The sequence below is a fragment of the Pinus tabuliformis genome, chromosome 9 (genome assembly GCF_031772625.1).
Source record: "Pinus tabuliformis cultivar Carrire ecotype Pingquan chromosome 9, CPIR1, whole genome shotgun sequence".
Classification (NCBI taxonomy): domain Eukaryota; kingdom Viridiplantae; phylum Streptophyta; class Pinopsida; order Pinales; family Pinaceae; genus Pinus; species Pinus tabuliformis.
Genome location: NC_142307.1, coordinates 1,420,526,410 through 1,420,539,771, shown reverse-complemented (window position 1 = coordinate 1,420,539,771; position 13,362 = coordinate 1,420,526,410). Strand labels below are relative to the sequence as shown.

The following is a 13,362-nucleotide window of genomic DNA, read 5'->3' as shown; positions in this document are numbered from 1 at the left end:
GAAATCTATATGGTTTATGTTTGATAAGGATAAGGATTATCTAGTTTGTTAAGCAGTAATTAATGCGCAGGGTGGTCCTGGATACAATCCATAAAATCAAGGATTGTATATCTTTTTTAAGGAAGAAAAAAGCAAGATTATATTATATTGATCCTGTATAAACAGTAGCAGATAGTACATATCATGTATTTACATATATCATATTTCAGGGGAGAAACTTCTGTGTAAAATATTACAAAATCTCAGATAAGAAAAATAAGACTTATGCAAAGACATCACTAGCTTCCCGCTAGGAGCATGTAACAGAGATAGATATTATCATTTAAGACTACCCATAATCAAGAGAAATAAAAAAGGATACAAAAAGGAGAAGGACCATAAGCAAAACATTTGAAACCATTGAAGATGATCAGAAACCCGGGATACAGAAGTCATGTATAAAAAAAGACTCCCCTATGCCGAAACCTCAAGAGACGAGGTACCTGTACCGAGGAGAAGACGCTGCTTAGACAGACAGTCCGCAACCTGATTCCGAGCCCTGTAGATGTGCTGTATAGAGCTGCCAACCATGAGGTCCCAAAAAAGCATAACTCTCTCCAACCAGCCAACAAGATGTGGGCATCTGATGATGCATTTACCATTTACATGATCTACCATGGACTTGGAATCCCCGAAAATAGAGATGGAATGGATGTCAAAATAGATACAGAAAGCGAGCAGACCCGCAAGGGCCATCGCCTCCGCCATGCTGTTTGTCCCATTACGAGCATTCCAGGCCAGTCTGTAATGTAGATGCTCGCTTATGATTATGAAAACCCCACAGCCACAAGAATTTCGTTGGGCAGCACCGTCAAAAAAGGCCATCAGGGGCCTAAGGAGAGGATCAGGCAGCCCATTCCTGTTGCACTTTTTCATTTTTGGACTCTCTTTGGGGACAGAGCCGAGAAGGAAAGAAATGTTTTGTATGATGTCCATGAGAGGCACCCTTGCATTATTAAAAATTTTATTGTTCCGCTAGCTCCAGGCACACCATAAAGCAGTCACAAAGATCGGCCTCCATGATTCTTGCTGTCTACCCCACCAGACTAAAGCAGCTTGAGTAGAGACATGTGAAACAAGAGGAAATCCATATAGAAAAGCTAGTTCTTGCCAAATTCACAAAATGGAGTTGCATTGAAAGAACATATGAAAATTTGATTCCTCTGCCAATTCACACATTTGGCATCTGCTCGGCCCATGCCAATTTCTTTTCCTTAAGTTCTCCCAGGACAGGTTTTTATTATAAAAAACCAACCATGAGAAGTGAATGAGCTTGAGAGCACACCTCGATTTCCAAAAAGCTATAGGAAACCGTGGATAAGAAAGCGCATATTTAGAAGCCATCATATCAGAATATATATCCTTGACAGACACCTGTTTGTTTGTACCTGGTAAATACCAAACTAAAAAATCCTGTAAATTGGACCGGAGAAACCCACAGTTTCTCAGGGCATTCTTGAGTGGATTCCATAAATAAAACAGTGACACAGGCAGGCCAATATCATCAACCGATTTCCAAATGGGAATGGGACCCTGCCAGTCTGCAATCAATTTATCCCAAGTGAAGTATCCTTTGTCGTGTAGAAAGGAAAGGATCCTATCAGGAATAGAAATGCCTACACATCCACTCATAATGGGGTCGATTCCGATGAAGATTCTTTTACCTGTTTGGAGGCTCCATTTAAGATTGCTCAAGAAGAAAGGTTCAATTTTGCAGAAGCTAAGCCAGATAGCAGAACCGCCCTTTACACCAATCCTTTAGTTAAATAATTTTTTTTTTTAAATTTAAAGTAAATATATTTCGATTAATTAGCGCAAAAAAATTGGATATTTCCATTAATGTACCAGTACTGTATATTCTCACAGTTGAATACAACCTGGTAAACATATACAACGCCTGGGTATTAATTGCTGCAGTTAAGTCTTAGCACTATTACCGCTGTTGTCTTTGAAATCCATATGGTTTTAGCAACATGCGAAGCGAAAAATTGTAATTGCCCTTTTATTAAGTGTCTTTGAACCTTTTAAACATTAATTGTGAAACCATTGTTAATAAATAAATTTGCAATTTGGTGAACAACCTTCGTCCAATGAGCTTTTTGTACGGTATATTATGGTCTTTGAACCTTTTAAATATTAATTGTGAAACCATTGTTAATAAATAAATTTGCAATTTGGTGAACAACCTTCGTTCAATGAGCTTTTTGTACGGTATATTATATTATTATGGAGTTGTTTTTAGTGTTATTTTTTGGATTTTTTTGTATTTTAATTTGGTAAAAAAAATTGAGGTGAATTTTTAATTTGTGTTATTTAAATTAGGTTTTTGATTGAATTTGTGATTTCAATAAATTTTTATTGGATTTAAAGAATTAGACTGAAAAAGCCATATACTTTTAAAAAATAGCACCAAAAACAACAAAAAAACAACTAGGTATATGATTTGCAATTTCACCAACAAGCCTTAAGCCTTATTCAATGAGCTTTTTGAATGGCATGGAGGCATAATTTGGTTTTCTATGAGAAACATTAAATAATGCTACAAAGTTGAATTGGTTTAGTGATTGAAAATCCTGTTACAAAGATACACCTTTTAAATATGATAGGAAGCCAAAAACTTGTAGTGGTTGTCATTCATAAGAAAATTGTGACCCACATAGTCATATTCCAGTTGGGTGAATTTTAGCACGGAACTTCTCCGAGTCCCGACAGTCTTCCATTTCAATAAGGAGAAAAAGTGTTCATAATTCAGACTCAGACTCACATCATGGTGCAGACTCAGTTAGATTCGTATATTTGGATGGTACTGTTCAGACTCAGTTAGATTCGTATATTTGGATGGTACTGTTCATATGCCATGCAGAGAGGCGACGAAGGACGAGGGGCAATTTGTTATAATTAAATACGAAGAGACGAGCATTCTCATTAACCGCTACCGTCGGATAACTCCTCGACGTTATGCATGTTCTCCCTCCTTCTGCAAAACTCTCCACGATTGAGTGATCAACCTGCGCACACATCAATAGTAATCAACCTTCAATCCCTCAACTCCAATTCCATTAATGTGAACATTAACTTTGATTGAATATTTGCTACCAATACTCTGAGCGACAGCGACCGTTGGTCAGGCTTCACGCTCACAAATCCTCCATAGCTCGTCTTATCCACATTCACTTGCAGTGTGGACCTGATGTCACACATTTCTTCATTGAAATTACAATTACAATTAAGTGAAATTTCTGGATTGATATTTGTAAATTAGTATTAAGTATAGCTCTACCTGCTCTGATCCACGCACAAGGCCACCTTTCTGTGGACATTGCCATTAACTCTGCCCTTGAAAATCTTGAAGAAGACAGCACTCCTCTCTTTGAGATCATCAGATGCCAACACCATCAACCCGAATCCCCTCGTATTGTTGTTCCCCCCGCGACTGCACAAGCTTTGAGCTGTTGCTGTCATTGCCTCCAACTCCTCCTCCGTTTCATAATCGCTTTCCAACTCAAACTCTACCTCCACGTCCACCTGCAATGCAATGCAACGAATCACGCATGCTTATAATATGCTTATATTCATCTCATTCTTATAATCTTAATTAATAATGTCTATTTTTCCTTATATCTTTATTACCTGCGCAGCTCCGGAGTTGAATCCCTCCACCTTCATTACCGATTCTCTTTCCAAAACCACGTGGTCCTTCCTTATATTATGCTCGCGCAAAGATTCAAGCTCTGGCACTGGCCACTGAACGAGGCTTCTCCTGGTAAGAGGATCAAGCTGCACAACCCTAGGAATCGCCTGCACATCAAACATCACCTGGTATTATGATGCACCAAGCAGAAACAGAGCAGAGCATGTAAGAATTAGGATAATATAGATACCTGAAGGGAAGCCCATCCTTTGTTGAGATCATCCACCACGCTGTCAGATTCGTTGATCCAACCCCACAGAATCCTACGGGACTTGTTATCGTCAAAAAAGGTCTTGGACGCATAAAATTTACCGTAGTCATACCTCAGACCATTGTGGCCCTCCACAGATCCATCGTCGGGGACATACCTGTCCAACTCGGGCGAGTAATGGCCCACTGTATAGTAGTCCACTTTGTTATCGTCCAAACTGTTCTTGAGAACGTGCTTCACAGAAGGACCCGTGGTCGAGGTATCAACGCCATGGCTGCCATAGAGGGACACAGGGTAGAAGTCCGGGCACTCCCACATTCCAGTATGCCTGGCCGAGTGCAGCGGATGTTTGGCTTTCACCCATTTAACGAAATCTTTGCTTCTGAACATCAATGCCATTCCCACCTTATTCTCATCGCTTTTGCTGCCCACCAGGACTCGCCATCTTTGGTCTGATCCCAACCATGCCGTTGTTGGATCTCTGAAAGAACTGACGTTGATGCCAATAGGCACCATGATGGGATTCTGCGCGATCTTCTTCCACTCCCGTAGCAAAGGATCCGATGGGTTCTTGGGAACAGCCATGACTTGAACTTGTTCCGAGGCATTGTTGGATCCTGTATATAAGATTACAGGAGGGCCCCCTTTGTGTAGGAAAGTGGCAGATCCAGACCAGGCACCATTGGCATCGTACCATTCATCAGGGTATATAGCTGCACCCGTCATATGTCTCCAATTTATGAGATCTGTTGAAACTGCATGCCCCCACACGATCAGTCCCCACACAGCCGACTTGGGATTATATTGGTAGAACAGATGATAGTAGCCCTTGTAGAACAATGGTGCTGCCATTCAAAATCATTACACAGCTTAGACTGCAAGTCACATAAAATCCTTTTCCTGGCATCTAGAGCAGAGTCTAATCCAAATCCACACTTGCTTCCCAAGGCAAAGGACACAGATTACCATTAAATCCTAGGTAAAACAGTAGGATGATCAGGTAAAACACAATTTTCTTTTAGAGGAGCACTGAAAACGACCTTTAAACATCATATTGAAATTCGTTTGTAATACTAACCATTTGGATCTTGAGAATAATTTGCCGAAACGCCCATCAGGCACGCCCGATCAGACACATTAGTGACAGGAAGTCCATGATTAAAATTTCTGCAAATGGAAAAAGTAAAAACATGCAAAACAAAAAAATTATATACCATTCATCCAATGTTTAACGGGCTGAAAATGATACGCTGTTCTATAAGCTTCTCGGGGCGCTGGGGAACTGGATTTTGATACTCTGAGAGTTGACAAAGTAGCTTCATCCCACTCATGATGAGAAGCTTGTAAAACACGAATTAGTAAAACCAAAAAGAATGGGCAAAGCAGTGAATAACCCTTCCCCATTGCCATGAACCGCTTACTGGCTCAAGCAAAAATCTTACAATAATGGATTGGAAGCAGGAGCGGGCTAGGATATGTATCGTCGTGTTGATCGCCCGTGAGCGTACCGTAAGGAGGACAGTCACACGTGAGAGAAACGTACGGAGAGCACAGACGACTCGTCGCAAAGAATCCTTATCCGTTCGTTCCGACGAAAAGCAATTAGAGCATTGTGGGGAAATTCGCTGTGTCTCGAAACCCAAAACAATTACAGTCTGCATTCAGAGGCCGTCTCTGTTCAGAAAAAAAGTTCCCAATTACTTTCTTAATAAGTGGTATTGGACCGTGGTTATCGTTTTTGCACACAGTTTTGCAGGAAGCCTTGGAAATATAAATTTGCAATTTATGTTTTGCAGGTGACATGTGAGATCCCATAACGTCTTAATAAGTGGTATTGGACCGTGGTTATCGTTTTTGCACACAGTTTTGCAGGAAGCCTTGGAAATATAAATTTGCAATTTATGTTTTGCAGGTGACATGTGAGATCCCATAACGAGGTGAAAATATTCGCGTACTCTAATGACCCGAGGAAAAATATTCGCGTACTCTAATGAGCCGAGGAGCTGGTTGGAAAGTTATTGAAATTCTGGTCATATTTAGAGAAAATCTGGCAAAGATTTTTGTAAATCCAAATTATAGTTGTTAAACTTCAAAATTTTAGGTGTCCTAAATGTTTTTGATGGTGCTGAATCTATTTCCACCATCAAAAACATGATTCAAACACTGCGTCTACAAAATTTTTTGAAAATTTTTACCCAAATTCTAGCTATTTTTTGGAGTCATTGTGACCTGTCTTTTCCTTCCGGGTTATCAATGACGGAGACGTAAGAGACATGTTTTATTAAAATAAATATAATAATAAATAATATCTATTAATAAATAGGTTTATGTTTTTTATATGATTATATATAATCATTGATTTTAAATAAATATAATAAAAAATAATAATATATATTAATCAAATACTTTTATAATTTTTTTATTGAGATAGATTACACCATTTACCAAAGAAAGAAAGCACGAATTAAAATTTTATGTAATGGTCCAAGGAACATTTTAAACAATAAAATTTGTGTTCTTGTGAAGTTAATGTATCATATAGCTGTTTTTTTTTTTTTTTTTTGTCTTTATTTGTTTCCCAATTTCATTTTTTAGTTTTAGAATTTAAGATTTTAGGGCTTTTGTATTATAGGGAATGGTATTTTATGTTGAAATAAATTCGTGGTTTTTTGTAATTTTTTCTTATGAATGAGTGCAGTTGACACATTTCTTTTCAGAGATAAGTTACCACCATTCTACCTACTTTGTATTGTTAGTATTTTGTATGGTATTTTTCTATGACATTCATTAATAGAATTTGGATTTCCCTTTGTATGTTTCCATTTTTATTTATGCCTTTTTATTCTCTATAATATAGATTAACTGTATCAAAGAAATATGTTTCTTGTTGTTTCTCCATGCATGTCTCCAATGACGTCACAATTTATGAAGTTAGGTCATGAACTAACTAAGAGCTTGGGGAAGACCATTCTCATTAGTGCAAGTGGCCTCCCATGGTGCAAGAAAAGATAGATAATAGAGCAAGGGATCCCATCAAGTCATTGCTAAGGGAAGCCAAGCTTATATGATGGAGGAATAATGTAATACCCTGGCTATAATTAATTTTACAAGACTTTATGATTTTATGTTTACTTGTAATTATTTAAGTTAGAAATGATGACCATGGGGCCAAGATTAAATTTGAACACTTGAAGGACATGTATAAATATTTATGTGCAATTATAAATAAAATGTTGTTTTTCTTAAAAATATTGTGGGAACCAACACATGAGTAGTCAGGTCACTATGCTATCAATAACTCTTTTAAGTGGTTGGAGTCCTAGGTAGTGGACAAGTAAAGGTGGAAGTTGTCAAAGTTATAACCTCCCATGTTTCCCCAAGATTCTAGGAGGAATGATCACCACCAAAGAGAAACTGGAGAAAAGGGTTATGCTGGGTGGGGGAAAAAGGTAAGCTTGAGATAAATGCAATGTTGGAGGCTAAAAAAGAAGGATATATGTAAAAATCCTAGCTATAGGGAAGGAAAAGACAAACATTTTTTGGCATTATGGCTAAAATGGGAGATTGTTGGCATTATGGTTAATGTGTTGTCGTTGATGACAACCTACTTGATAAAGATGTCAACATTATGAGTATGCAGACTGGTACATATGCTACAAGAGATATGAACAGAGAAATGACATTTTAGAGTTAGATGAATGTTAAATATGAATTTTGGGAAAGTATACGTGGCTCCTATATAAAAGGGTCGCGTACATACATAGGTATTGATAATAAAAGTCACATACATAATCCGCACCATGGTAATCTGGATACCAGGGGTCTTTACCATGGTATTGGCCCATAGTAAAGGGTGAGACAATGGTTATATGATCCTATGAAAGAATACCAACGACATTAATAAGGGATTGGCCTAAGGTATTGGCTAAGGCTAAAGCTATATAAGGAGATGGAGACCAAAGTGCTATGTGTGCAAGTATTGAGTTGTCTCTGAATGATTTGATCTGAAACGGGTGTGCACTAAGGAGCAAGGAGAAGACTCAGATCTGAAATATGCTGACATGTATGTTTAATTGATTTACTTGTTGCACATGCCTAATATTGATGACACTGTAATACTATGATCTAAATGATTTATTGAGAAGTCTATAATATTGACGGTAAAGGTTGTGGAAATTGAAATTGTGTTTGCAACGAAAGTTTTTCAGATATGTATGCAGGTATGTTTGGGAATAGTCACGTACATACACAAATCTACCTCTGAAGGGTCACACATATATTATGTGAAATAACTTTTAGTATGTGCAGATCTGTACGCAGGTGCTGTGCATGGTAAGCGCGTACATACACTAATATTCCTTATGGAAGTTGCATACACAAACCAGGGTTTGATATGTTGATTGATGCTTGCAGATCTAATGATTGATGTTATTTGGTTTACTTGCTACTATCTGCCAATGATGTCTTTGTCATGATTGAGGTGAATTTGTTGAATTGATCAGTTTTAATGGCCCAAAAGTTTGACTAAGTGTATGATCTATATTTTTTTTCAGAAATCTATGATTGATTAAGTGATTTGTAGCTGGTGAAATGGTTTACGAATGGGTCAACGATTAATGGTATGGTGTTCAATATTCTGAGATCTGTATGCAGGCGTTATATAGAGAAAGCATGTATATACACGAGTCTTATTCAGTACAATTGCATACATAATTTGATATTTATTGTTTCTGGTTGGGATCTACATTTAATGACTTGGTGCTTCAAAATTTTAGTTGAATTACAGTGTGACAATGTCTCAGATTCTATGTTTCAGTTTGTTTGGGTTTATGGTTGATATGGGTCCAGTTTGAAAATTTGATGAAAGATGGCCTACAAGTTGTGTGATAATCATCTGACAGGTGGATCGAGTCTGAAACATTTTGAAAAGTGGTCCACAAAGAGCTGAGGGTTGCAACCTTCAGAAAGGGGAAAGGGGGGTAGGAGCTCCCTTCCGGTAGGAGCCGATAAACGAGTTCAGGGAGTTGTAGCTCCATTCTAGTGGGTGCTGGAGAACGAGAGAAGATTGTAGCCTTCTACAGGTTGGTGCCTGCGTGCTGACAAGAGTCTGCATTAGTATAAATGCAATATTTTTCTTTATATCATAATAAAGAAGACAAAGAGAGAAACAACAATGATTTTCTCCCACATTGGGTTTCCACATAAAATATTGGTGTTATATGTGTGTTTGTTGTGATTTCTTTATGTTCTTTACTGCATAATAAAAGTAATTAATCTACTGATGCACTGATTGAAGATTATTGTTTGATAGAATACATAAAAAATTAGTAAACTGGATATATGCTGGTTTCCTTCTCTGAAGTAGCATATACTTGTCAGAATATAAATTTGGAAGTTTTGAATATAAAATACTGATTCACCCCCCCGCCCCACCTCTCAGTATTTTTCCCAATAACATTGAAAAAGTAAGATGCTGCTAGAGTCATAGTGGGGAAGGAGGAATTAATTGCCATTGAATGATGATAGGTTACTAATAGAGTAGAAGCATAAGGCTCGGGGGGAATTGTTGTGGTTGCAATTCGCTGGTTAGGAGGAACACGCTGGTTTCTACAATATTTCCAAGTGTTCATGTTATCTAGAAAGTGAAAATCTTTACTGTAGTTGTACTATTATTAGTGATATTTAATATGAAAGTGTTTACATCAAGAATGGACAATGAATAGAGTATATAGAGAACAAAGAAATCGAATACATCCAACATACATCAACAAACATTCAGTAATTATCATGAATGCATGTAGCTTGTGACAACAAACCAAACATGAATGCATGTATGTTTTCATAGCAAACAAAGTACATAATTGAGTATATGTTGTTATGGTGAATAGAACATAGTTAAGAATGTATATATTATTTACAAAAGGCTTGAAATTTATAAATGATCATTCTAACATAGGAAATTATAAATATGGTTGTAACATGAATAGTGAAAGGTAGAAATGCTATATATGATTTATTTTCCTACAAACGATCATATATTATTACATAAATATCTAAGTAGGTTTAAAATTCTTGTAAGCTGTTATGGAGGGATAACCTTTATATCAATTTCCAAGTTCATGCAATACCCACTTAATACGAAAATTACTCTTAGTAGGTAGTCATATAACTTGTTTACATATGTATTCTACAACTACCCCTTTACAAAGTTTGCAGAGAAAGACTCTAAGCCTGGACTTTGGTCGAGTGGTTAAAGGAGGAACTATTTGAAGAAAACTAAGACACTAGGGGATACAAGGAGTATGCTTTATTAAAACAAAAAAAAAACCTATTGAATCAATTAAAAAGGGAACAACCATATGTTCTTGGCTAAGAATCATACTGAAGTAAGCCATAAAATAAAATAAATTATAGAGACTAAGTGCACATACACAAAATAATCTATTCAAATTACTTGCTTCAAACATATATATTAACCATGCATAAGTCACGGGTTCATGAACCATAGTCTCACAAGAATGAATATATAGTATTATAAAAACTGAATAACTATAAGACGAGTCTGCCTGAGCATCCTATAGATTCAAATTAACACAAATTTTTTAACATGTTGGAAACCATGCCACTACTGAGAAGGGGGGAATGAATCAATTGTGATAGAAAATAAACAAATTTAACACTTTTTTTTCAAAGCAATAATCGGACACTACAAGCCATATCATCAATAGATATGAGCATGTACATTATAAACAGTAAATATAAACATCATACAAAGAAAACATAAAGGACACATAGATATATTGTGGAAACCCTCAAGGGGAAGAAAACCACCCTTTTGCTACTGTGTTGCTACTATTGTTTTATTATTTCTTCAGTCAAATTTCCTTACATCATTCAGCTAACCACTACCAACTAGGAGCCACAACCCCTTCTATAGTTTGCTGGCCACCACCAGCTAGGAAGCCCCAACACCCTATAAACTATGCAATCCACCACCTACTGAAGGCCATCACCTTCACTAGTTTTCCAACCACCACAAAAAGGAAGCCTATACTTCCTGAGAAATTTCTCCAAATTCTACTAGAAGGAAGCCACTACTCTCAACTTGGAAAGCCGCCACATTCCAGGGGCCCCAACCTCCTCAAGCTCTCTAGGGCCACATTTCAGAATGTTTCAAATTGGACCCCAAATACAATACCATCATAAACACACAATTTCAATACCAATCCTCTCTAAACAAATCTTTGCTCTCACATCAACTCAACAACAAACATTTTATCAACATACACAAGACCCTCAACAATACATCAACAACATCATAACATCAATCAAATATCCCCTCTCACAAACATGATATGCTATTATCATATGAACCCTCATTGTCAATACTCACAAACATGTACCTCACTGACATCTCTTACGAAGGACTCAACCATACAAACATACGACAAAAACATAAGTATAATAATGTCTACAACAACCATACAGATAAAATAAAACTTTATACTCTATCAATCAACATGTAGAACAATCATTGAACATGACACATGCAACAACAAACTATTAGTCATCGATCCTCTCAACATACTTGATCTGCTATAGGTCTGCACTATGCCATCTAACACTAGTAACCACACTCTTCTGCTTGCACTATATCTCCTTGTTGTATGTATATCTTATTTTTCCTCTCTGTCATGATCTCTACAATTAGGTATCCATCACTTTGTCCTATTTCTCTCTGTAGTGTTTCTGTGCTTCTCTCTAGTAGGAGAATGCATACCTCATCAACTAAATCTTTGTCAAACTCTTGGATATAAATAACCATGTGCTAATATTCTAGATCGATCAAAGAAAATGATCAATTGAGACTAAATCAACTACTCTCTTCGAACCTTGTTTGAGTTACCATAGGAAATACTTTGGTTTTCCAGAGTGTTTTTCATTTTCTCTCCCTACAGACTATAACACACCCTCTTCCTTCGGGAAAATTGTTATAACACATGTTAGAATCTTGTCATGGTGAGTTATAATGAAGGTTTCCATTCCATTACCTAAATTACCCTATATTTATATCCTTTTCTTCCCAAAACCTCACTTGAAAGCCTCTCCAATATTTTTCAAACCTCCTACAACTTCTTAAGACACTTTCCAATCTCCCAGAACTCCTCTACAAGCATCAAGGAAACCAACATTTACTAAGAATCTCTACATGGATCATGAGGGCCTAGTTGGCCAAACACCTCTGCATCAAGTTAATGGTAGCTCATATATAGTATATATTTATTCTAACCAGAAACCATCATGATCGTAAGGGCCACCACAAGTAGGTTGACATCAATGCCAATAAACACACCTACCATCATGTTAACATAACATACATAATATCATATTCAAAGATTAAATCCTTAATCTAGCAACGTAATTCAAGGCTGAGTATGCTAATCCCTATTGAAATAGTTGTAAAGAAGTATCCATGGACGTCACCAGTCGACATCATCCTCCATATCAATTAAATACCTATGGAAGAAGAGCGATGTTAAGAGGGTTCTTATCTGAAGAGGAAACTTATTGTTCTATGTTGAGAAATATTGATTTGGGTTCTGCATAACAAACCTATTACAAGAACAATGAGAAACTTGTGTCAGAACCCTCATCATAATACTTTAAGCTTTAAAAAAAATCATTGAATCGAAAGGTTTGACAACAAAAAAATACCTTTACGGTCTTCAAGTAGTCGTGGCCTTGAATGACTTGTTGAAAGCATATGGATAGTTAGGAATCTAATAATTAATTCGATGTTATAAGCCTTAAAAATTGAAAGTAAGGTTTTCATAAGATAAAAATATTTTTCTCTAAAATATGATATCAAGAATAAAAAATATAAATGTTCAAGAAAACATAGAAGAGTCACATAGAAAAATATTACAATTTGATACCTGGTCAGAAGGTTCCTGCATTCACGACAAGCTTGGACATCGATCCAATGATGATTTTTCATCAATAGGGGTTATATTCATTCAAAATCCTAAGCATAATTCAAGAGTGAAAACTCTCATGATGCCTTCCTTAAAAAACCCTAGAAATAATTCATATAAGAGAAACCCTCAGAGGAAAATCACGAGAAAACTCTTAACAATTAAAATCATGCATACCACAGGTGAGAATGGATTTGAGAGGGGGATAAAACATCCTAGGTGTCATGGGTTTGATTCTTTGGAAGTGATTGCACTTCTAACTTCTCGTACGTCCAAACCCTGAACCAATTGCTATGTTGCAAAGATCTTGAGCTAAATGTGTTAAAAGAAATATTGTTAGGATGCATTGATTCACAATTTCCTCTCTAAAAAAAAAAACAAATGAGACTTTGAAATTGTCAGACAAATTGTTGATTAGTAAAATAATTTCTAGAGGCTTGTGGAAC

The 13,362-nt window shown here is 36.6% G+C and overlaps 1 protein-coding gene across 2 annotated transcripts; it reads right to left on the bottom strand.

Annotated features, from left to right (window-relative positions):
* Window positions 1-2,640: 2,640 nt before the first annotated feature.
* On the bottom strand, window positions 2,641-5,371 carry LOC149153865 (beta-fructofuranosidase, insoluble isoenzyme CWINV1-like). 2 transcript variants are annotated; one of them, XM_089438820.1, is made up of 6 exons: window positions 5,020-5,371; window positions 3,921-4,786; window positions 3,670-3,837; window positions 3,320-3,564; window positions 3,136-3,226; window positions 2,641-3,047 (listed from the first exon to the last, which is right to left on the bottom strand). In XM_089438820.1, exons 1-6 carry the CDS (start codon window positions 5,156-5,158, stop codon window positions 2,856-2,858), a joined length of 1,701 nt encoding a protein of 566 aa, XP_089294946.1. In that variant the 5' UTR covers window positions 5,159-5,371; the 3' UTR covers window positions 2,641-2,855. The 2 variants fall into 2 exon arrangements, with proteins under 2 accessions (XP_089294946.1, XP_089294947.1); XM_089438821.1 differs by having other exon boundaries at window positions 3,142-3,226.
* Between the last annotated feature and the right edge of the window lie 7,991 nt (window positions 5,372-13,362).

What these genes read in the sequence shown, in the direction of transcription:
- LOC149153865 (XM_089438820.1), bottom strand. Translation starts at nt 5,158, where the DNA reads ATGGTATATAATTTTTTTGTTTTGCATGTTTTTACTTTTTCCATTTGC. An exon ending in AAGGATGGGCTTCCCTTCAG is followed by an intron (nt 3,838 to 3,920) that starts GTATCTATATTA and finishes TTTGATGTGCAG; the next exon opens with GCGATTCCTAGGGTTGTGCA. An exon ending in CGCTGTCGCTCAGAGTATTG is followed by an intron (nt 3,048 to 3,135) that starts GTAGCAAATATT and finishes ATGTGTGCGCAG; the next exon opens with GTTGATCACTCAATCGTGGA.